This window comes from Orcinus orca, chromosome 15 (assembly GCF_937001465.1).
Source record: "Orcinus orca chromosome 15, mOrcOrc1.1, whole genome shotgun sequence".
NCBI classification, from domain to species: Eukaryota; Metazoa; Chordata; class Mammalia; order Artiodactyla; family Delphinidae; genus Orcinus; species Orcinus orca.
In genome coordinates this window covers 72,050,684-72,075,419 of record NC_064573.1, presented here as the reverse complement: position 1 = coordinate 72,075,419, position 24,736 = coordinate 72,050,684, and the positions used below count along the sequence as shown (strand labels likewise).

At 44.3% G+C, this 24,736-nt stretch overlaps 1 protein-coding gene across 3 annotated transcripts in view; it reads right to left on the bottom strand.

The window, feature by feature from the left end:
- MYO1H (myosin IH) overlaps positions 1–24,736 on the bottom strand; it is a 48,232-nt gene that overhangs the window by 12,910 nt on the left and 10,586 nt on the right. For all 3 annotated transcript variants that reach the window (XM_049698386.1, XM_033408660.2, XM_033408661.2), the window contains exons 6-19: positions 22,146–22,244; positions 20,914–21,027; positions 20,520–20,591; positions 19,740–19,859; positions 18,586–18,653; positions 18,145–18,250; positions 17,771–17,851; positions 15,719–15,810; positions 13,913–14,007; positions 10,819–10,865; positions 7,343–7,423; positions 6,091–6,196; positions 5,250–5,367; positions 68–181 (exon numbers count right to left, since the gene is read on the bottom strand). In XM_049698386.1, the coding sequence (XP_049554343.1) occupies positions 68–181; positions 5,250–5,367; positions 6,091–6,196; positions 7,343–7,423; positions 10,819–10,865; positions 13,913–14,007; positions 15,719–15,810; positions 17,771–17,851; positions 18,145–18,250; positions 18,586–18,653; positions 19,740–19,859; positions 20,520–20,591; positions 20,914–21,027; positions 22,146–22,244 (1,313 nt within the window). The remainder of the gene's footprint in view (positions 1–67; positions 182–5,249; positions 5,368–6,090; positions 6,197–7,342; positions 7,424–10,818; positions 10,866–13,912; positions 14,008–15,718; positions 15,811–17,770; positions 17,852–18,144; positions 18,251–18,585; positions 18,654–19,739; positions 19,860–20,519; positions 20,592–20,913; positions 21,028–22,145; positions 22,245–24,736) is intronic.

Sequence of the window (24,736 nt, the reverse complement as noted above, 5' to 3'; positions counted from 1 at the left end):
CTCCAGGCTCAAGATGGATACAGATCGATTAGGAAAACATTTTGACCGCGATTTCCGGGACACTCACCTCCCTAACTTGTACTCCTCGGGTTTGTAGCCAATGTACTTGATCAGCCGCTCTACGCCCTCTGCTGGAGGCCCGTGCCAGTGCGGCCAGGTGTCTGGGCACAAGGACTTGTACCTAGGGAGGGGAGAGGCATGTTTAGGAAGCCGCAGACCTTACACTAACTAGCTCCCCTAGAGGTCAGCTTCACTCCGCTGGGCACGCCAGCCACTCAGAGTAATAGAGTAGACTCATCACACCCACTTCCTAGAATTCAACGATATATACTCAGCAATAAAGAAGAGGAACTGTTTCAACAGGGTGGGAGGTTTGGCCTGTCTTCATAGAACAATGACCTCATCAGACACTCTACCCAAGAAACTCAATTCTGCTCCTAGGTGTATACGCAAGAGACATGAAAACATGTCCGCACAGAAGCTTATAGGTGAATATTCGGAGCATCATTATTTATAATTGACGAAAGGTGGAAACAACCCAAATGTCCATCAGCAGACAAAGGAATGTATAAACAAGTATGGTCCAGCACGGGAAGAAAAGGTATCATGCGTGATAAGGGACGAGGGATTTTTCAAGGGTAATTTTGGACCCAAGGTTGACTTAAGAACCTGATTTCAGTATAAAATGCAACTCCCTTCTAATATGTGGTCACGATAAAGATAACCATGATGTCTGTAATATGATGAAAAAAGTGAATGCAGGATTCAGAAGTGCCTGTGGACTGAGGCTAGAAGTGATACAACTGGAGCCACTGGACTAGAACCGCACTGCTTGGGCTGGAGCCCAGCTCAGGAGCTGGACAAGTCGCTTCACCTCCTCACTTTGCAGCACAAACAATGAATGACAGGACCTTCCTTGTGGGGTCGTCACAAGGTTGAAATGAGATACCCCATGGAAAGTATTTGGCACCGTCTGAGACTTCAAAACATGTTAGCTACGGTATTCCTGTTATGCTTCCTTCCCTTAATATCATTATATGGTTTGTGTTACTTTAAAATCAAATGTCAAACCGTTAAGAACATGTTTATTTTCCTGGAATTATACTTTGTGAGAAAATCCATTAAGGACATTGCAATGAACTGAATGTTTGTGCCCTCCCACCCCCAAGTTCATATGTTGAAGAATCCTAACCCCCAATATGATGGTATTAGGAGATGGGGCCTTTGGGAGGTGATTAGGTCAGGAGGGTGGATCCCTCATCCTTGGGATTTGTTCCCTTATAAAAGATACCCCAGAGAGCTCCCTTGCCCTCTTTCCACCATGTAAGGATGTGATGAGAAGAGAGCAGGGTGCAGTCCAGAAGAGGGCTCTCACCAGAACCTGACCGTGCTTGGCTCCCTGATCTTGGATTTCCAGCCTCCAGAACTGTGAGAAATAAACGTCTGTCGTTTATAAGGCACCCAGTTTATGGTACTTTGTCATAGCAGCCTGAACTAAGACAGGCATTGAGTGTCACATGTTCTTCCCTGATTACTTCCCTCTGTTACTGCCACACACAAAGGTACAGACACGTGCCAACCCCAGGGAACGCAGAGCAACGCCAGGCCCTGCTCCCTCCTGTCTGGTCAGGCCCATCACTAGCACACACCATCCAAGCTGTCTAAACATGGGCTAGACAGACACAGAGGAGATGGGGAGATGCTTGAAATGCCTGCAGGGTAGAGGGACTCATAACTTCTGTCCTTTTTAACTCTGAGATGCAGTCGCTCCCTGATCAAGGGAAGCAGTGCCAGGGAGGGTGCGCACATTCGGACACATCTCCAGCCCACTCCCACGGGCCTCTCCTGCCTTCCCCTGGGCCACTGTCCTGCAACAATGCCAGCCTCCTAGCTGGTCCTCAAGCTGCCCAGTTCCCACCTCCAGGCTCTCCTGCCCAGACAGCTGCCTCCAAATATCCTCATGGCTCACTTCCTTACCTGGAGAGGCCCTCCTGGACCACGTTTTCCCCAACCCAGATTCATTTTCCTTCCATGAATGTACGCCCCACCTGACCTCCTATATCTCCTTGTTATCGCCAGTAGAAAGGGCACTCCATATGGGCAGGGGTGGGGTCTGTCTTGTTCACTGCTTTACCCAGCACCTTGGAAAGTGCTGGTACAAAGCAGGGGCTCACTAGTATTTCTAGAAAGAATAAACAAGCCCGACAGCAGCAAAGTAGGAAAAAACGCAGGAAGACTGGAACGGCAGATGCCTGTGTGTTTTGGGGCCGGGGTGGCCAGTGGCTGCTGCCTCCGTCTTCACTAGACTTCAGATTCAGAAAAACGGATGAGATAAGGGTGAATGACAAGTCGCTGATGAACAAAACTGGTATGTCAAGGAGGTTCCCCCCACCTAACCCTAACCCACCACACACACACACACACACACAAAAAGACTGGCAGATCCTCAAACAAACACTGAGTTATCATCTGACCCAGTAATCTACTCCTAGGTATGTGCCCAAAGAAATGAAAGCATATGATCACACTAAAACTTGTACTTGAGTGTTCCCAGCAGCATTATTCAGAATAGCCAAATAATGGAAACAACCCAAATGCCCATCAACAGAGGAATGGATAAATAAAATGTTGTCTGTCCACACAATTGAGTATCATTCATCCACAAAAAGGAATGAAGTGCTGACATGTGCTATAACATAGATGAACATTAAAAGCATCATGCTGGGCTTCCCTGGTGGTGCAGTGGTTGAGAGTCCGCCTGCCGATGCAGGGGACGCGGGTTTGTGCCCCGGTCCGGGAAGATCCCACGTGCCGCGGAGCGGCTGAGCCCGTGAGCCATGGCCGCTGAGCCTGCGCGTCCACAGCCTGTGCTCCGCAACGGGAGAGGCCATGACAGTGAGAGGCCCGCGTACCGCACACACACAAAAAAAGCATCATGCTAAGGGAAAGAAGCCAGACACTAAAGTCCATATATGATACGACCACACTCGTATGAAGTGTTCAGAATAGGGAAATCTATAAAGACAGAAAGTAGAGACTGGTGGTGGCTTAGGGCTGGGGCAGGGTGGTAAGGAGTTAGGGCATTTATAGCTAAAGGGTATGAGGTTTCTTTCGGAGGGCATGAAAGTGTTCTCAAATGGACTGTGCTTGCATAGATCTGTGAATACCAGAAACCACTGATGCTTTAAGTGGGTGAATTGTACAGTCGATGAATTATATCTCAATGAAGCCATTTAGGAAAAGAAAACCACGGCTATCCACTGGCAATGTGGTCCCCAAATGGTGACAGATGAAAGAACAAAGGAGAAAGGACAAAAAGGAGAGTGGGGTGACAACCAGCGTCTGACACTAGGCTGCTCGAGGGTCCCATGTTTCCTTCCTACCTGCCTTCCAGACGGGCCTCCAGGGGGACACCTGTGATGGTGTTTCATCTGTGAGGGTTGGGATGGAGCTGCTTACCCAAATATACCTATAGCATAGAGCAAAGCCGGGCAGAGATTTCCAAGGCTGGGGTCCCGGGCCCCACTGAGCCTTCCAAGGTAGTATTTGGGGTGGAGTTGTCTGTAACTCTTTTCACTGTTTCTAAAGCCCAGAGACACTTACACTGTTTCTCAAGATAGAACCACACAGGTCAATACAATCCTCAGTGTATATAGCTGAAATTGTATCAACTCAAAAGGTTCGTGCTGATGACACTCATCAGAGGTTTAGATCGGCAGGTAAATCATTAAAAAACAACAGTGAGGAAAGAGATGGTTACTTAATAAATGCATATAAACAGATATTAATTATCAAGACACGAGGCTCAAGGGAGAAAAGTAAGCAAGATCCGTGGGTAGAGAAACATCTGAGATTAAATGAGGGGCTGAAAATAAGAGCACCAAAAGAAGTTTCAGAGCGCAGGATCTTGATGTAAATTGCAAAATGCGAGGAATTGGATTGAAAATGTAACCTCACGCAGGTGCTTTTTATAATTATGAAGTTGTACTTCAAAAGAAGCCTAATATTCACAAATGAACCTATCTACAAAACAGAAATAGGGCTTCCCTAGTGGCGCAGAGGTTGGGAGTCCGCCTGCCGATGCGGGGGATGCGGGTTCGTGCCCCGGTCCAGGAGGATTCCACATGCCGCGGAGCGGCTGGGCCCGTGAGCCATGGCCACTGAGCCTGCGCATCCAGAGCCTGTGCTCCGCGGCGGGAGAGGCCCCAACAGTGAGGGGCCCGCGTACCGCGAAAAAAAACCAAACAGAAATAGACTCACAGACATAGAGATCAGACTTGTGGTTGCCAAGGGCGAGAAGAGGAGGGAAAGGGATGGACTGGGAGTTTAGGGTTAACAGATGCAAACTATGACATTTAGAATGGATAAACAACAAGGTTCTACCGTAGAGCCCAGGGAACTAGATCCAATCTCCTGGGATAAACCATAGTGAAAAAGAATATTAAAAAAAGAATGTATATATGTGTATAGCCGAGTCACTTTTCTATACAGCAGAGACTGGCACAGCATTGTCAATCAACTATACTTCAACTTAAAAAAATTTTAAAAATAAGAAGTCTAATATTAAGTTAAAATGTGAAATTACTGATATTCAACCATGCTGACCCACAAAAAGAACCATTTTATTATGCTTCTCTTGCGAGTGTGAATGTGTTGTTTTCTTGGTAGCACGAACGACATGCAGCCCAACTGCATGCACAAGCAATTTGGGCCATAGTAATAGCGGTGGTGGATGTATGATTAAATCCTTACAAACTCCTCGAGAGCAATTTAATCCCCGTGTTACACATGAGGAATTAGGTCTCAGTTGGAAGAGAAAGAATGGGGATTCCCACCCAAGAATCTGTGGCTCCAACGCCCATGTTATCACCACTACACCTGTGTCTCTGGACAGCCCACACGGCCAAGGGGATTGCTCCCAGACTGACCGCGCTAAAACCAGCACCCATGGTCGCCATGGGAAGGGTCTTCCCCAGCCAAGTACAGACCCCAAGGGTGCATGTCCCACGTCTGCCCCCTGGGGGCAAGTCTGTGCATTGCGTCTCGTACTTCCTAGATTCCAAGAACTTAGGGGCTTAGCGAAATGAAGAGAAGGTGGCAAACTAAGTCAGCTTCCTATTCTCCGAAATGTCAGTGTTCATCACTGTCACCGCTACAGCAGTTAAGAAGCAGATGGAGTTCCCTCGGGGATGGCCTTTTATTCATCGCCACACACTTCACTGGCTTCAGATCAACAAGACAAACTTTACCTTTGCAAGAAATGCTCGTATTTCCGTCGGTACGCAAAGCCAGCCCGTCTCACCCGCAGGTGCTCCATCAGCCCCAGGTACTTGATCTGATGCCTTATGAGGAAGACATCGAACTTGCCTTTGGAAACACAGAAGAGTGACGGTGAAGGACCCTGTGGCTCTGTTCCAATCAAGGCAGACCAGAGGCTGCAAGCTGACGATATGTGGGCTGGGTCTGGCCACGAGGCATGTTTTGTTAGGTCCTAATTGTGTTTCTCTTAATGGGGGAATTTTACAGGAAACTCTGAATTTCTGGTTTCTCTTGAAAATCCATGAGATCTGGCCATTCTGGGCCTAGAGCCCCACATGGCAACAAATGGCCCTAAGGAAGGAGGACTGCCCCTTTAGACAGGGTGTGCCCTCTCCAGCTGGCCACCGTCCCCTCCGTCCCCTATTGCATTACAGCTGGTCTGCTTCCCTCATTCGCTCTTCCTGCATGGATTCTATAAGCCTTTGACTGTACAGCTTTGTTATGAGACCACGGCACAAGCTTAGAAAATACCCAAGTCATAGACCATTTTGGAAGATTCTTCACTGGCTGGAGAGAAGCAGTGTTGCTTCCCCTCACGTCTGAGGTCTGCTTGGCTCAGCTGTGTTAGTCCTGCAACTGGCCACGCTCTGAGCAAAGCTCACACAGGACCGTGAAAGGAACCCTCCTCCTTATTCATTTGCCTTCTATTATTTAATACAGAGAACAAGCAGCAAGCCCGTGGTGGTTTTTAGGACTTGCCCCACTGTCGTCTCGGTTTTCCGCCCAGCCTCATCTCCCTGAGCTCAGTGTTCTGAACAACTCACAACTCACTGGGTTCTTTACTCTCGTTGGGCTTGATGCAACGGATGTACGAAGGTTCCTTAGAGATGAGAATTTCCAGAAGGCTGCTCAGACTGTTTTTAAACTGAGTCCCCACCTGCAGGGAGAGAGAGAATGAGCTAAACAGACACGGTTGCTCCCCATGTATACAGAGAAGACTGGTTAAATCACAAGACTGGCCCTTTAGACCCAAACACTCGACAGACTGTTTTGCTTGTTACCTGTCACAAACTGTTTTGTCCATTAAGAGAAGGCTTTGAATGCCCTGGCCTGAGAAGCCCAAGCTCAGTCTGGTCAAGTGGAGGCTGGACAAGCATCTTTCCAGGATGCTTCCCTCACTTGGCGAATACAAAGTGAGCACCTCGTAGGAGCCAGCATTGCCGCTGAGCCAGTCACCCTCCACCACCTTCCTGTTTCCTTGTTACCAAGCTTCCTCTATGACACTCGCACTACTGTAATTTCTTTCTTTATTTGATGATACAGTAAGTCCCCTACATATGAACAAATTCTGTTCTGAGAGCACATTAAGTCCAATTTGTTCATAAGTCCAACAAAGTTAGCCTAGGTACTGAACTAACACAATCGGCTACATAGTACCATACTGTAATAGGTTTATAATACTTTTCACACAAATAGTGAATTAAAAACAAACAAAAAATAAGAAAACCTTTTTAATCTTACAGTATAGCACCTTGAAAAGTACAGTAGTATAGTACCACAGCTGGCATACAGGGGCTGGCATGGAGTGAACAGGCAAGAAGAGTTACTGACTGGAGGAGGGAGAGGAGGTGGGAGACGGTAGAGCTGAAGGACCGTCAGCAATGGGAGATGGAGGGCGAGCTGCCATTTCACTCACGCCTGACGTTGCTGGCACGCACGTCTGCATCTTTGCAAGTTCGCAACTTGAAGGTTTGTGTGTAGGGGACTTACTGTATCTTCCTATACCATCTCCCACTAGACTGTAAACCCCACGAGGGCAGGAACACTGTCTGTTCCGTTATTGGTAGATACCCCTGTGCCCAGCACAGTGTCTGACACACAGTAGGTGCTCAATGAATGTCTGCAAATGAACACACTGGTTCTAACCCTGGAAAATATATATTTAGTAGAACATTTAGAGAGTGATACTTCCAAACAAAGGAGAGGACAGCTTAAAAAGCATAGGTAACTAAAGCACTTGCACCCTCTGGGTGATTTTTGCTACCTTTCCAATTTTGCACAGGCATTTCCCCCTGCCACTCACTGTTGGTGGCCTTCTCCGGTTTTCTAACTCGGCCACCCGGAAGCATTCCTTCAGGATTCTGTTTTTGGACCTGCACAGCACCTGTAGGTAAAGAGAAATGAGTACCACATTTGCTGCTTCAGAAATCATTAAGGGTCTTCAGGAAAGTTCACATAAGTGTGCACAGTGGACCAGAGCCATCTGCCTTGGGAGCACTTGAAGAAGAAGAGGGGAAAAAACACAATCATAGGGGCTTCCCTGGTGGCTCAGTGGTTGAGAGCCTGCCTGCCGATGCAGGGGACACGGGTTTGTGCCCCAGTCCAGGAGGATCCCACATGCCGCGGAGCGGCTGGGCCCATGAGCCATGGCCGCTGAGCCTGCGTGTCCGGAGCCTGTGCTTCGCAACGGGAGAGGCCACAACAGTGAGAGGCCTGCGTACCACACACACACACACAAAAACACAATCATAGGGACTTCCCTGGTGGTACAGTGATTAAGAAGCCACCTGCCAATGCAGGGGACACGGGTTCCAGCCCTGGTCCAGGAAGATCCCACATGCCGCGGAGCAACTAAGCCCGTGCGCCACAACTACTGAGCCCGCATGCCACGACTACTGAAGCCTGCGCGCTTAGAGCCCGTGCTCCGCAACAAGGGAAGCCACCGCAATGAGAAGCCCGTGCACCACAACGAAGACACAACGCAACCAAAAAAAATTAATTAATTAAAAAAAAAAACACAATCATATGTAGAAGAAAATGTTCAAATACCGACCGTCCCCGACTTACGATGGTTTGACTTTACAGTGGGGTGAAAGTGATGAACATTCAATAGAAACCATACTTTGAATTTTGTTTTTTTAACTTTTCCTGGGCTTACAACACTCTCATGATGCTGGGCAGCCCAGCAAGCCACGGCTCCCAGTCAGCCATGCGATCACGTGGGTGAACCACCAATATACTCAAAACCATTCTGTTTTTCACTTTCAGTACAGTATTCAATCAATAACATGAGACATTCAGTAATTTATTATAGAACAGGCTTTGTATTAGGTGATGTGGCCCAACTGTAGGCTAATGTAACCATTCTGAGCACCTTTAAGATGGGCTAGGCTAAGCTACGATGTTCAGTAGTTAGGTGTAGTCAGTGCATTTTCAACTTATGATATTTTCAATATATGATGGGTTTATCAGGATGTAACCCATGTAAGTTGAGGAAGATCTGTACTATATCCAGTGCTCTGTCTACTTGGTGAGGCCATCTGATTATTTTTCCTTGGACATGATAAAGCAATAATTATTTCCAGTCCAGCTAGTCTGCTACAGAACAAACCAGCTCTTTAAGAATGATCTCCAAGATATGGTGTTAAGTGAAAAAACAGCAAGATGCAGGACCACATGCATAGTGTGTATGAAGAGAAAAGAAAAAGGGGGAGACACACACACACACACACACACACACGCACACACGCACGCACACACGTCGTGGTCTGTACCATCCCTGGGAGGATACACAATAAACTGGTTAGAACAGCTGGCTCTCAGGAGAGGGACTTGTTGACATGGGTCCAAGGACATCAGCTTTGGTATGTCTGATTTTTCCTTCTGTGCATATCTTTTCAAAAATTTTAATTGGACACACACACAAATTTTTTTTCCTTATAGCCATACGATGGAGGATGATTCAGCCTTAAAAAAGAAGGAAATTCTGACACATGCAACAACACGGATGAAGCTTGACAACATGATGCTAAGTGAAACAAGCCAGATACAAAAGACATATACTGTGTAATTTTACTTATATAAGTACCTAGAGTAGCCAAATTCATATACAAGGTAGAATAGTGGTTGCCAAGGGCTAGAGGGGAGGGGGAATAAGGGAGTTAGTGGTTAATGGGTACAGAGTTCCAGATTTGCAAGATGAAAAGGGTTCTGGAGGTGGATTGCACAACAATGGGAATGTACTTAACACAACTGAACTGTGCACTTAAAAATGATTGACATAGTAAGTTTCATATTATGCATGTGTATCTTGCCACAGTTAAAACTTAGAAAAGAATTTTTTTAAACTCACCCCGATTTTAAACTCACAGTGGCATGAGAGAGTAATTTGCAGATAGGAAATTTTAAAAATTAGAAAGCACCCATCTCAGAAAGTACAAGGAACTTCAGCCCTGGTGGGAAAAGTGGGAGATTTAGAGATTCTTCCTGTGGGAAGCACCCTCCATGGATGGGTTTGTGAAGGGGATGGGCAATGCCCACAGAGGGGAAAGCCACAAGGGGAATACTGTCTCCCATTTGTCCAACAGGACCTTCCACTCCAAGAGGAAGGCATCAACAGACCCACTTCACCGATGGGGAAATCTGCCATGAGACACCCCCCACCAGCTGGGACAGGGTCAGGCTGAGACTCAGACCCAGAGAGCACCGCCTGGAGCAAACATCCAAAGTTAGGAATCGTTTATCCATCCTGAATCCCAGAGGTTGGGACAAGTGGTCCTAAAGTGGTAGAGAAAAATAGGGAAGGGCAGAAAACATGCCTGAGATGAACCGTTTGCATGTTCTCTCTGAAAATATCTCTCTAGGTTTATTTAAGCTTTTCATAAACCAAGCTCATTAAATACGATCCAATTTTTAAAAAAAACAGTTAACTATTTTAATACAAAATAAAGGCTTAAAAAAACCTGAAGGTTTCTCTGATCAGTGAGGCATATGAAAAGAGATGGAATTTCATTGGTAGCCCCAGGGGCATAACCTGGTTCCAGCCCCACCTTGAGATATGATCTTGAACAAGTCATGATCTCTCTGGGTCTCAGTTTCTTCATCCTTGGATTGTCTCACCCCAGTGTATTCCCACTGCTCCAAGACAAGATCTCTACTCCTCCCTGGAGAGCTCATCCTGCTGAGCTCTCAATGCCCCCCTCACTGAACACATGCTGAGCTCACCTGGGCCTCAGGGCCTTTGCACATGCTGGTCCCTCTACCTGGAGTAGCCCCTGATCTTTCCAAGGCCAAGATCCTTCTCGTTCAGGTTTCAGCTCAAAGTCACCTCAACGAGGGTGTTTTCTCTGACCACTTAAACTAAATTTAAAATGTCCCTCTCAATCATAGTTCCGTATTTTCTTCATAGCACTTCTCACTGATGGATAACTTAATTGTGTATGTACTTATTCTCAGCCACTCCTCCCTCCCTCCCCACCCTGCCCCCAACCCCCGATGATAAGCCTCCTTGAGAACGAGGACTGTCCTGTTCACCACTGAGCCCCCAGAGCTAGCACCATGCCTGGCACACAGGAAGGACACCACACACATATGAATGGGTTTGTTGAGTCAAGTGTTCATACAGATGATCTCAAATGTCTGTTCCGGCCATGACATGCTGGAGTTCCAATATGGTGCATGGAAGAGAAAAATCCAGAAAGCCAAGTCCACCCCGAAGTCAGTATCACAGGTGATGCCTCATGACCATCAGAAACACATATACTTAAGTTTCAGACTTACTTCTTTCAGATGTCTGTAGAGGAGATCATTGTTTTTTTCCAAGAATCCTGTAAAACATTGAATAAGAAATCCCTGAATCAATGTTTTTGACTAAAAATACAATTCCGTCCCAACTGATTGTAAAGGGAAATTCTAAAAATAATCTTTTAGGATGAGAGTTTCTCAGCCTTGGCAATACTGACATTTGGGGCTGGATCATTCTTTGTTTTGGGGGCTGTCCTGTGTATTGTGGACGTTTAGCAGCAGCCCTGGCCTCTACCCACTAGATGCCAGATCTCTAGACACTGCTAGATGTCCCTGGGGGATAACTCCATCCTTGGTCAAGAACCAAGTCCTCAGAACTGACCTATAGCTCACATGCCACACGCTAAACCCCGATGAGCTATCACATGAATGTAGAGTCTTTACACTGAGTATTGTACACGTGCCCTAGTAAAGAACTACACATACAATGAATGACACTGAAACAATGGAAGGGAGCTGATTTCCAAGGGCAGCCAGGTGAGACTATGTAGATGGATGAGAAAACCACCCCCACCACTGACAAAAATCAAGCACAAGCCCTTGGACTAGTGGTACCCAATGGCATCAAAGGAAGACACATTATTTCCGATTTTAAAACTTGGCTTATCAATGCTCACTTAAAACCTAGCCAGTTAGTAATTAAATTAGTAACTAGATGGCATTATAAAGTCAAAACCAGCTAAAGATGACATGCATCAGGAAAAAAAAAAAGATGCATCAGCAATGTCTAAGATACAACCTTTTTAGATGACAATTTGGACTTATCAAAACTACATTTTTATTGCGGTAAAACATACATAAAATTTACCATTTAAACTATCTTTAAGTGTACAGTTCAGTGGCATAAGTGAATTCATATTGTTGTTCAACCATCCATCCATCTCCAGAACACTTTTCTTTTGCCCCAACTGAAAATTTGTACTGGTTCAACACTAATTCCCCATTCCTCCTCCCTGAAGCCCCTGATAACCCCTACTCTACTTTCTGTCTTTATGAACTTGACTACATACCCCACGTAAGTGGAATGGATTTGTCCTTTCGTGTTTGGCTTCTTTCACTTAGCATAATGTTTTCAAGGTTCATCCATGTTGTAGCAGGTGTCAGAATTTCTTACCTTTTGTTTTTTGTGTGTTTTTTTTTGCGGTATACGGACCTCTCACTGCTGTGGCCTCTCCCGTTGCGGAGCACAGGCTCCGGACGCGCAGGCCCAGCGGCCATGGCTCACGGGCCCAGCCGCTCCGCGGCATGTGGGATCCTCCCGGACCGGGGCACGAACCCGCGTCCCCCGCATCGGCAGGCGGACTCCCAACCACTGCGCCACCAGGGAAGCCCTCTTACCTTTTTAAGCCTGAATAATGTTCCATTGAAAGGACAGAATACATTTTGTTTATCCGTTCATCCATCGATGGACACTTGAGTTTCTTCCACCTTTAGGCTATTGTGAATAATGCTCCTATGTACACAGGTGTACAAATAGGATATATGCCCAGAAGTGGTCAAAAGGAACTTCTGATAGACTCTTTAACTTAGCAATGCCACTTCTGGGAATTTATCCTAGGTATATAATGTGCGCAAATTGGCTAAGTGGGAATAGACAAAAATGTCAAACACACCAGCGTTTACGAGAGACAAAGCTGGAAACAACCAGAGGCCATCAAACAGATGACAGGACACAGCCCCACAGGGAGTACCTGTAGCTTTTCAGAAGAAATGCAGAGGAATCTGTTTGTTGCTATGGAGAGCAAATGCAGGTCTGGAGGCAAGAGGCCTGAGTGTGTGACCTTGGTCAAGTTATTTAACTTCTCTGAGTTCAGTGCCTCATAGATTAAAAGGGGGCTAATAAGGCTACCCACCTGACAGGGTGGTTCTGTAAGGTCTAAACGAGCAACAGAGGTAAAGCATTTGGGACAGTGCCTGGCCCATAGTGGGAGCTCAATGAATATTAGTTGGGAGTCCAAATGATTGCCAATATCCATTAAATGAAAAATGCAAAAGAGATAACACAAAATAACAATCTGTGTTATTTAGATGTGTGTGTGTGTGCACACGTGCACGTCCCCACGTGTGTAAGTATATGCATAAGACATTTGTATTTTCCAGTTGGTTCTTGTATTTACCTCAGGGAGAGACTAAGAATAAAAGGGGTTTTTAGTTTTCCTTTTGTGCTTTTCTGTACTGTCAGAAATTTCTAGCCTTGCATGTGTATTACTTTATTCTTAAACAAAAATCAATAAGTTATATACATAGAGAGATTTGCCCTGTTTTAAAAGTTTTTTCTTTTTTATACCACTCTGTACTTAAGGGAAAAAACCTAATACACAGTATTTTACTTTTTAAAGATTTTTTAGCAAAATAAACTTATTTAGAAGTAAAAATTATCTAGAACCTAAAGCAGAAGTGACAAAAGAAAGCGTTTGAAAAATCCTTTGAAAAAAATGTTCACAGCAGCATTATTTATAATAGCGAAAAAGAGGAAACAACCCAAATGCCCATCAACTGATGAAGCGATAAACAAAATGTGGTGTAACCATGCAACGGAATATTATTTGGCAATTAAACAGGAATGACAGCGTGGATGAACCCTGAAAACATGATACATTATATAAGTGAAAGAAGCCACACACAGAGGTCCACATGTTGTGTGACTCCATTTCTATGAAATGTCCAGAATAGGCAAATCTACAGAGGCAGAAAGTAGACTGGTTTGTTGCCTAGGGCTGGGGGAGAGGGGCTGGGGGAAAATGGGGAGTGACTGCTAATGAGTAAAGGGGCTCTTCTTGGGGTGATGGGGAAATGTTCTAAAACAGAATGTGGCGATAATTGCACAATTGCAGAGTGAATATACTAAAAACTGTTGAACTGTACACTTTAAACGGGTGAAATAGATGCTATGTGAATTATCACAATAAAGTGGTTATATATAAAAGCAAAAACTTTTAAAATACTTTTAAAATGGCGTATTTGCACGCGGGGCTAGGGAACATTTGAGACAGATGTGCAGCATTTTTTCAGTGGACTCGGGGGCACCTGCATGGCTGTGACCTGTAACCTGTGCCCCACAGACACTCACCCTTGGTGCAGTATGTGACCTCTCCTGCATAGTGGAAGAGCCGGAACTCCATCCAGCCAATCCTCTTTCTGCACTTTGGACCTGCCAGCTTCCGGCTGCAGCAAGACAGAAATAGACACGAACTGAAACTTTCCACTTCACTGCCACAAAATGCACCAACATATAAAGCAAAAGAGTTATTTAGGATTGTGACAATCAGCTGTAGTCCAGCACTGAAAGCTAACCGCAAAGGGCAGCTCCCAGGAAACCTTGCCTCCGATTTCTTCTGGTTACAGACCAAGGTCTCTCTAAAATTAGATCCTTCCTTCTCATAAGCACCGAGGAATGGAAAAAAAATACATGAGTCACAGAAACACATTTATTTGTACAATGAAATAAGTTCCATTTTTCTAGGTGATGCCTAAAACTCAGTTTTACTACTTTACATTTTTATGATGCTGAGAGACTAAAATACTGATGAAACATTGTTTTTCAGATCCTGGTGATTCATAATTTTTTATAAATTTTTTGAAATGTATATACATATATATTATGTACACACGTATCCCAAGTGCACAGCTCAGTGAATTTTTGCAAACTGAATTCTTCTGTGTGACTCGCATCAGATCAAGAGACAGAACATTACTAGTCGCTGAGAACTCCCAACCTTGAGCCCTCTCCAGGTACAACCTGACAGTTAACAGAAGAGGTTGTTTTTACCTGGTTTGATATTTCATAGAAATGGAACCATATAGTACGTACTCTTTTGTGTCTGATTTCTTTTGATCGCATGCTTTTGTGATTTACCTACATTATTGCATGTATTATAGATTGTTCATTCTCATGGCCATATATTATCCCATTTGTGAAGATCTTACAACTTATTTTCCCATTCTTGATTCATATACTTATCCAGTTCCACTTATTTATCCTTTCAATAGTCTATAAGGGGTTTGATGAAGCCACTACAATTTGCTGAATCTTTGCTATGGCCAGAAATTACACTAGATGATTTATGTAGTCATTTACAATGCTATATGGTAGGTAATATTAATTATCCCATCTTGTAGAAGGGGAAACTCAAACTCAGGAGTATTGCTTGCCCAAAGTCACGTGTCTAATAAGTGGCTGAACTGGGATTCATAACCAGCTCCCTACGACTCCAGAGCACATGCCCTTAAATTCTCTCCTCCTTGTCTCAAAGACTATGTTAAATTTCTAGTTGATTTTCTGGGGTGCTGTAAATGCTCTGTGTCTTCATCTGTGGGATGGTGATGTGGGTACACACAAATACCATAATTCATCTGGTTGTACAATTCAGATCTACATACACCACTGCATGAATTTTATACCTGAATCAAGAAGAGACATTTCATGCATGTGGACATGTCCAAAATGAAATGACGATGAATAAAGACACAAAATCTTAAAAAAAAAATTCTACTTGGAATTCACATGAGCTTGACCCCTACCAACAAAAGTTGTGCAGTTGGCGTATCATCATATTTCTAGGAATGAAGAAGTATCTGTACTCTTGGAGAGCACTGTCCATATATCCAAGATAACGGAGATACAGTTGACCCTTGAACAACATGGGGTTTAGGGGCACCGACCTCCACGCAGTCAAAAATTTGTGTATAACTCATAGCTGGCCTTCCGTATCCATGGATTCAACCAACAGGGGATGGGATCACATAATACTGTAAGTATTTACTATTGAAAAAAAACCCGTGTATAAGTGGCCCCACGCCGTTAAAACTCATGTTGTTCGAAGGTCAACTCTACGTGACCTTCCCCCATGCAGCAGCCTCGCAAGGAGACACCTACGTTTGGAAGTGTGCGTGCTTGCCCACTTTCTCTTCCAATCTCTCCAGGAAACTCAAGTCTGTAGCAGGACCAGGACGAATACATTCTTCATCCTACAAAACAGAAACAGAAGTCTCTGTTCATGGCGCCACCCTCCATCAATTCCAAGTTTAAATTCTTCCACCAGCTGGGGCAAAATGTAGTGGATTGAAATATATCATCTCACACAAGTTTGGGTGAACATTTCTGGGGGAGGAAGGGTAATCCATCACACGTGCTCCGCTTCTCAAATCTGATCAGGGAAGCTTGGAACCAGAGAGACTGGAAATTTCCATGAAAAGTCAACTCTCCCACCTGTCTGACACCTGTGTCCAAAGTCTTCCCAGGGACACTTTGCAGCTTTCATAACCAGCTGAAACACTCAACTTCATTGTCTCTTAACCACTCGTAACCAGCTGGCCAAGAACATACCCTCTTTGACTAGGAGCAAAGCCCTCAGCGAAAGTGAGCCGTAAAACTAGTTGAGTCTAACCTTTCCTATTTCACAAGCTATGTCTATTTCCCGTTTTGGGTCCTCAACAGTGATAACATTTAATTGACCATCTTAAAAAAAATGAATCAACCCTGTAGCTTTTATTAAAACAACAAAAAAGCTGGGTTCATGTTGGAGAAACAATTCTTACAAAGCACCATTTCTATGCTTTCTGATTCCATCTCTGGCAAACCAAATAGAAACAAGTACTTATTACTAAGGTATTTTAAAATACTAGTCTAGCAATCTGCAGGCATGTTGAACGTACGTGTACTAGCTTACGTCAGTCTGTGCTTCCTGGACGTCCACGCAGCTTGTCCCCACCTTCAGGTCTTTGCTCAAATGTCACCTTCTCAGAGAATCCTTCCTAGACCATCTTAGCTAAAATTGAACCTCCCTCCCCAGCACATCTAATCTTTCCTGCTTGTCTCTCCATTGCACAATCTGTGCATTTTGCCCATTCACCTGTTTGTTGTTAGTCTCTCCATGCGAGAATTTAAAGCCTCTGAGTGCAGCTGTTTTGACCTGTTTTGTCCACTGCCATGTCCCAAAGCACAAGGCAGAATCCTGGCACAAAGTAAGCATTCAATAGGTATTTGTTGAACGGATAGATTCTGAATGCCTGCCACGCACCAGGTATAGTTCTAAGCCCTCTGCATATATTATTTCACTTAATTTGTCCTTACAGCTCCTCTCTGAGGTAAGTGCTGTTATCACTGGACCCACTGAAAGACGATGAAATTGGAGCTCAGAGAGGTTAAGACACCTACCTAAGCTTACACAGCTAATAAGCAGTAGGGCTGGGATTTGAATCGAGATGGTGCCCATGTTCCTGGCGACTACAGTCACCACCCATCAATGTCCCTGCTGTGCTTCAGAATCGTGGGTTCACACACCAGTTAGCTGTCGGGGAGGCAGGAGGAGGAAGGGGACCGGTAATTCTCATTAACAGGGAGGCAAACCGTAGTACAGATGATCCTGAATGGAAGGCAAGGCAGGGAAGTCATTTCTCACTGGCCTTCAGAATTTGTTAGAGACGTTGATGTTTGAAGTGGAACAATCGTGGATTTGAGGACCCTGACGTTCTCAGAAGTCACAATAGTTCAAAACAAGGTCACAGGCCCACCTCACAGAGCCTCAACTCAGGATCCATGGATATTCTCTACAAAGCCTTCCTTTAAGTCTTCTGGCTCCCTGCTCAGTGCTAAGCATGAAAGCAGCCCCTCCGCCAAGTGCCTAAACCAGGTCCCCAGTTCCCTGGCTCATCCTGCCATGTCTATCGAAGAGAGACACGCGTGCTTTCATGATAAAAGGTCTTTCCTTGTGATCTCCTGATGGGCTATAATTTAGGTCTGTGAATCTGAACAAGAGGGGGAAGCTCGGCCTAAAGCCTGGAGCAAACATTCAGCAAAAAAGTTCAACTCACATTCTTCAATAATCCAGTGGATTTCACTCTTAACCCTTTGTAAGCCTGGGGAAAAGATCTTCCGGGTATTGTAAATACCATTGAATGGGCCCCAAGTCAATGTTAATTTTCTCACCAGAATGGAAATGATTCCCTTGTGTCTCTCTTCTACCAAGTCACAGATGATCTTGTTGTTGAAATACTGAATTGGCTCCCACTAAAATGACAAAGAGGAAAAAAATTCTCCAAGAAGGATTAAGATGAACATCAAATATAATTCTTTTAAACTGATTTTCCAACTGTTTTTCCCAAATCTGATTTTTATCTCTAACATTTCAAAAAGAATACTTGCTGAATATCAAAATAACTTCCCACGAAATAAGCAGAGAAGGAGTGAAAAATAATCCTTAGTACTAATCCGGAAAAATCTCCAATTAAATAATATTTCTCAAGTAAATGTCTTTTGCTAGGTTAAGAAATCAAATGAGGAGAAAACATCGAAACATTTACCTCTATACCTTCCATTTCATATTCTGCCTGTTCCGCTTTTAGGGTTCTCTCAATTAATAGTTGCTGGAGTTTCTCATTGCAGTAATTTATACAGAACTGTTCAAAACTAGAGGTGCAAAAGATTTAAGTAACTAAAGCTACGTGAGTAGACCAAGTTTTAAAAAATTGCTTTTACTTATTTTTAAGGATGCTTTTCCATACAGAAAAACCAAAGCCCTTATTAAACAAATAATTTACTAAATAGATCAGAAGAGTCAAGCTAAAAGACGTTTGCATTTTTTATAGTTATTCCGGTTCTAGAAAAGTCTATTAGGTAGGGGCTATGCAAATCTGGAGAATTTCTAGAAATAGGAAAATGAATTCCAATAACATCAGAGATGCCATAAACCAGACTCAGACCTTAAAGAAAAGCAAAGAACCAGTGGGTAACAACGAACTCACCCATTCTTGTCAAAGACTTCAAACCCATAGATATCCAGCAATCCAATCACCGTTTTCCCAGTGTAATCCTAGTCAAGGTAACACACACCATGAATCGTTAAGGTTGTTTACTCTGTGACCCTCAAAACCTGGTAGCTGTCCCCGAATCTGGGACTTGGCTATAAATCTCATGCCTTCTCTCTCCAGCAATGGCTCACAGAAGAATCTTAGGGTAGAAATAATTTTCCCAGCCTGCCTCTTCCTGCCTGCAGCCTCCCCAGATCCCATCCCAGCTTCCCTATCCATCACCGGAGCAGTGAAACCTTCATCTTCTCTGATTCACTTCCTTGCTTCAGCCCTCTTCAGCCTCCCAATCCCACATTCAATCCAAAAAAAAAAAAAAAAAAAAAAAGAAGAAGAAGAAAGAGATAGAGAAGAGGGAGAGAAAAGAAGAGGAAGAGAAAAAAAAAAGAAAGAAAGAAAACAAGGAAGGAAGGGAGAGAGGGAGGGAAGGAAAGAAGGAAGCTATAAACAGCAGGAAGGAGATGTTTATCCAGGAGAGAAGGCAGATACTTTGGATATCATTTTCAACAGAGGACCAAGTGTTGCCCCGCAAGGATGGCTATTTAAAGAGAGCATGCCTTTTTTTTTTTTTTTATTAAGGGACACAATTTAACATTGTATATGATGTACTGAGTCAATGTATCCAAATCTGTCCTTTGCATGCTTCCTCCGTGAGTCTCACCACATCTATGTACCCCGTTGCCCTCATATCATCATTTCCTTAATTTCCAGCTTTGAGTAAACTGCCTTTTTTATTTAAATAACTCCACTTAAAAAGGAAACATGCCCATGGGGTAAATTCAAAGGAGTCAGCCTGTTTTTTCTTATACACATTAAAATACACTGTTAAAAGGAAAAGCTTCTGTGTATACTTAAAGCCACCTGGCATACTTGAAATGCTGTGTGTCCCACACTTGGGGACACCCAGCCAAGATCATTCAGCATGCATTTTTGTGAGCCTACTGTGTGCTAGACACTGGAAATGTAGACGTGAAAAGACACCATCCCTGCCCACCAGGAGCGTACAGTCAATTCTCACAAATTCTTTAAAGAGGTTGGTTATAAAACATTACCATGTTAGTGAGCACATTACCCAATGTGTGTGGACCAACCTTGTTCACTAAGGAAGAATTGATTTTGTTGACCAGCCAAGTAAATGTTCGTCCGTAAACGGCCTTTGCCATTGCATCTCTAGCGTAGGCAGAGAGTTCTAGCGTCAGTGGGCATATCACCTGAGAAGAACGACAGGTACATCTTTACAGAGGTTAAAATAATTAAAAGGCCTCCTGAGTGTTCAACCTAGGCTTTAAAGATGACTAGGGAAGGATACTTGCTGGGGAAAGATGCGCCTCCCGCCTGTGCTGTTTATGCTATTTCTTGAGCGCCAGGCCCTGTGCTGATACATAGACATGACTAAGACAAACAGTTCCAGCCTTTGTGGGCTCACGTTTGGCAGGGGGACATTCAACAAGTCACACAAAGAAGCGTCATGTTGCTCTCAAGCTGAGAGTGACAAGTGCTATAAGGAGATACATATGGTGCTTCAGGGTAGGGGTGGGATGAGCAGGGAAAGGACTCTGAAGAAATGATCCCTGGGAACTGAAGGATAAGGCTGGGTTAACTACAAGAAGCATAGGGAAAAGTGTTCCAGCAGAGGGAACAGCATATGCAAAGACTCTGTGGAGGGAAGGCAGGGCGAGTGTGAGGCACAGAGAGCTTGTGATGGTGGGATGTTGGGGGATGGGGAAGTTAAGGCAGGAGATGCTGCCAGAAGCTGGACCACACAGGACCTGGTGGGCAGGATTCAGGAGTCTGGCCTCCCCAAGGGCCACCATCCTGCTGGCAGCAGTGGTGAGAAAGGCAGGTACATTTCCACCTAGAGCCATTTTTACCTCCTCCATTTTGGCTTCAATCTTTCTATGGGTGAGAGCTTCCAGAAGGACCCATGGGTTGACCCCTAGGAGCTGAATAAATGGAAATCAAAATGCCATTCAGTAACCCAACTTTACTCACTAATAAAGAGCTTCCAGGTCCAGGTGTACCTGCCCTACTAACTGTGCTTTAATGCAAAACAGATCATATTTGGTCTTTCAACCAACTGGCTTTTACCCGCTCCCTCATCTACCCCCACGCTCTTTCAACCTCCTAACCAGTGTCAGCTGGGAGAACACGATGTGAGCCGTTTGGGACGTGGGCATCCGGCTGCCTCACTCCCCTCCCCGGCCTCTCCATCTCTGAGAGTGTCTGCTCCCCCCACACCGGGGCTCTCCCAAATTGGACCGTCACCTTGGCAATCCATTTGATCTCGTGGGTGTCTGGTATGCAGGCACAGCCCTGCTGGTTCGCTTCAAAACAGATGTTCCCCAGGTGTAGGACACTGGCAATAATTCCATAGAGATTCTAGGAATATGGGAAGTGGTGAGGAGGACAGGGAGAGAAGACGGTGGCTGCCTAATTGATAAATGTCATCAGGGGAGATACCCGAGGGAGAACTCCCCGCCCCTGAATTCCAGCCTGGAGCTCACAGAACGAATGGAGTCTCCTCCTTCCCCAGATATTAAGGGAAGCCGGGAAAGAGCCTCTGCGGAGGGCAGGATGATGCCTCACTCATCTCCAGCACAAGACCCTGTGCCTCCCCACCAATCTAATGTTCAAATGTCATGATCCCAGATATATGTGTGTATATATATGTGTGTGTATATATATATATATATACACATATGTGTATATATACATACATATATATATATTTTTAAATTATACCCTGGTCCTTGAAAGATCAATAGTTTAACAACCCACCCACCCCCACCCAGAAAACAAGGACAAAAAGATGTAAAAACAAACTGTTTATAAATCCTACAATTTGGTCCAGTTTGTTCCAATATAGAAGCATAAATAAATGATATTCCTAGCACTCTAGGGGATTAAATATTTGAGATTGGGTTTAAGGGGAAGAGGAAACATGACCACCTGCTGGCACTCAGCACTGGGAAAATTCAGGGCTGCTGGACGAAATGCAGAATGCCCAGTTAACATTTGAATTTCAAGTAAGCAATGACTAATTTTTTTTTCTTTTTTTAATTGGAGTAAAATTGCTTTACAATGTTGTGTTAGTTTCTGCTGTACAATGAAATGAATCAGCTATATGTATACATATATCCCCCCTCCCTCTTGAACCTCCCTCCCCCCACCATCCCCCACCCATCTAGGTCGTTACAGAGCACCGAGCTGAGGTCCCTGTGCTATACAGCAGGTTCCCACGAGCTATCTATTTTACACATGGTAGTGTATTTATGAGCAATGACTAATTTTTAGTATGAAGTTTGTCCCATGCAATGTTGGGACATACTTCTACTAAAAAATTAGTCAGTGTTTATCTGAAATGCAAATGTACCTAAGTGTCCTATGTTTTTATCTGCTGAATCTGGCAACCCTACTGTGTAATCACCAAGAAACCAGGATGGTTTCCTCAATCCCAGACCTGACTACTGGCATCTCTGCCCTCGGGGGGCTCATACCTCAAGATCATCTTCAGTAAAATCGATGACAGAAAAGGCATTGGAAACAGTTTTCCAGTCGTTCTTGTCATTAATAGACGACTCTTTGGCACAGTGGCCCTGTTGACACAGAATTGGGTCGCTTAACAGCATTTTTATAAGGACAGTTAGGTTTATAAACACTCCTAATCAAAATGATTTTCTCTACAAGCACAAAGAAGCTAGTTCTATAATGTTCTGAGCTGTGAAAAAAAAGGATTTTATTCTAACTGTTTAGCACCTGACGATTTGCCAACTGCTGCATTTTTCAAATTTATTTGTAATTTTGTTTAAAAATCTGTCTGGGAGGGCTTCCCTGGTGGCGCAGTGGTTGAGAGTCCGCCTGCCGATGCAGGGGACGCGGGTTCGTGCCCCGGTCCGGGAAGATCCCACATGCCGCGGAGCGGCTGGGCCCGTAAGCCATGGCTGCTGAGCCTGTGCGTCCGGAGCCTGTGCTCCGCAACAGGAGAGGCCACAGCAGTGAGAGGCCCCCGTACCGCAAAAAAAAAAAAAAAAAAAAAAAAAATCTGTCTGGGAAAACTTTCAAAGTTACATATTAGTGGTATATCTTTAGTGTGTTTTTAAAAATAGGTTTTCTTGCCATTTTTGCTGAATACATTGGAAACACTTGTCTCAACAGATATCTGCTGAAACATACAGGAAAATGACAGTGTTTAAATTCTGAAAATAATCTTGACACACTTAGCAACCAACATCAGAAACTTCACTGCAGGATTTCCTTCACTCAAGGAAATAAAAGTTCGGCATCTAGAGAAACACAGATTCTACAGGAAGTGTAATAAGACTTTTCCCATTAACTCTAGAGGCTGTGTTTTAAACCAGTAACAGACTACCAGTATCACAATTTAAAGAGAAAACCTTCTAGATAAGGGTTTGTTGTTGTTGTTTTGCTTTTGTAGTGCAGAGTATTCCTAGTTTCCTGATTATCTGAAGATTGGTTACCTTAAAAGAGTTCCTTGTTGCGTGGGGAAAACAAAGGTGTCATACCATGAAAACATTCACCAGTGAACTGGCCAGTGTTAAATCTGCAACCTCCCAAATATCCCTGCCCACACAACTAGCAACATCTGCTCTTGCCTCTCCAGGGGCAGGGCTAGTCTAAGTCAGTCCTCAGAGGACACTTAGGGGTTTGGAAGCAGTGCAAATATACTACAAAGCAGTCACAAAGTTTGCCAAAGTTACAGGAGAATATGAAATCGATCAAAATAATACTGGTGAATTGCTTGAGCCATTTCGAAAGCCACTGTGGCATGAGGGTCTTGCCAAATTAATCGGGCCAGAAAAAATCTGCAAGGATAGAGGCATGATACATTCCCAAAGAGAGTGATTTGATAATCGAATGGTTAGGAGAAGCCCTACATAAATGAAGTCCTCTTAAATGGATGAAATCCATCCTTAATGGATGAAGTCCTCAAAGAGTGTAACAAATTGATCCTCTGATCATGCTATGAAAAGCCAAAGGTGATGCTCCCGTACAGCTCTGTTGGAAAAATGAGGTCCTCAAAAAGAAAAATAATCAAATTTGATTTATTCTTTGCTCTAAGAATTAGTACAGGGCTTCCCTGGTGGCACAGTGGTTGAGAGTCCGCCTGCCAATGCAGGGGACGCGGGTTCGTGCCCCGGTCCGGGAAGATCCCACATGCCGCGGAGCGGCTGGGCCCGTGAGCCATGGCTGCTGGGCCTGCGCGTCTGGAGCCTGTGCTCTGCAACGGGAGAGGCCACAACAGTGAGAGGCCCGCGTACCGCAAAAAAAAAAAAAAAAAAAAAAAAAAAAAGAATTAGTACAAAGTTTGTTAAGTATAAAATGAGATTATGAGATTCTTTTATCTTCCTGATTTAGCTGCATTTTTCAAAATAAATTTCCATCAAGTCGTCTTTTCCTCCATGATTTACTATGATACGCTGGTCTTCATTTTACAATATTCACTTTACAAGACATGGCTCTCTTTCTTAAATGATGTCCCTGCTTTGTACTCTACCAAGTGACCTCCTTTCAAGCCAGGCCCAGAGAGAAGAGAAAAATCCAAAAACCTTGGGGCAAAAAGGTGCTAGTGACATCAAACACTGAGAGGTGCTAGACATCCTGAGCATCCCACACCCTAGTGCTGGTTGCAAAAAAATTAGTGCTGGGAAGTTAAATTCTGGAAGCCACTTTGTACAACACTACATCCTAGGATTGCTCATAGAAATGGTCTGAACTATTTCTGTAAGGGAGGATGTTCATTCATTTCGCAGAAAACAGTTCTCGGGATGGAAGGCAGGAAGGTGCAAAAAAAGTCTTTTCCAAACTAGTTCTGAAAGCAGAATGAAGTACCATAGGTTGTGGACTCAGATAGACAGTGTGTTTCTATCACACTAGACCAGAAGTTCTCACCGCAGCTGTGCATTAGTATATCCAGGGGATTCACTGAATGACATTTAATCACCAAGGAATGTTTAAAACAACCCTGATGGAAAATATTTCTACAGTGGAAAGATCTGTCACCACCTTCACCTAGTGATCAAATGCGCATCACTAACAGTGAAGCAATGCACAACATGTGTCTGCTGAG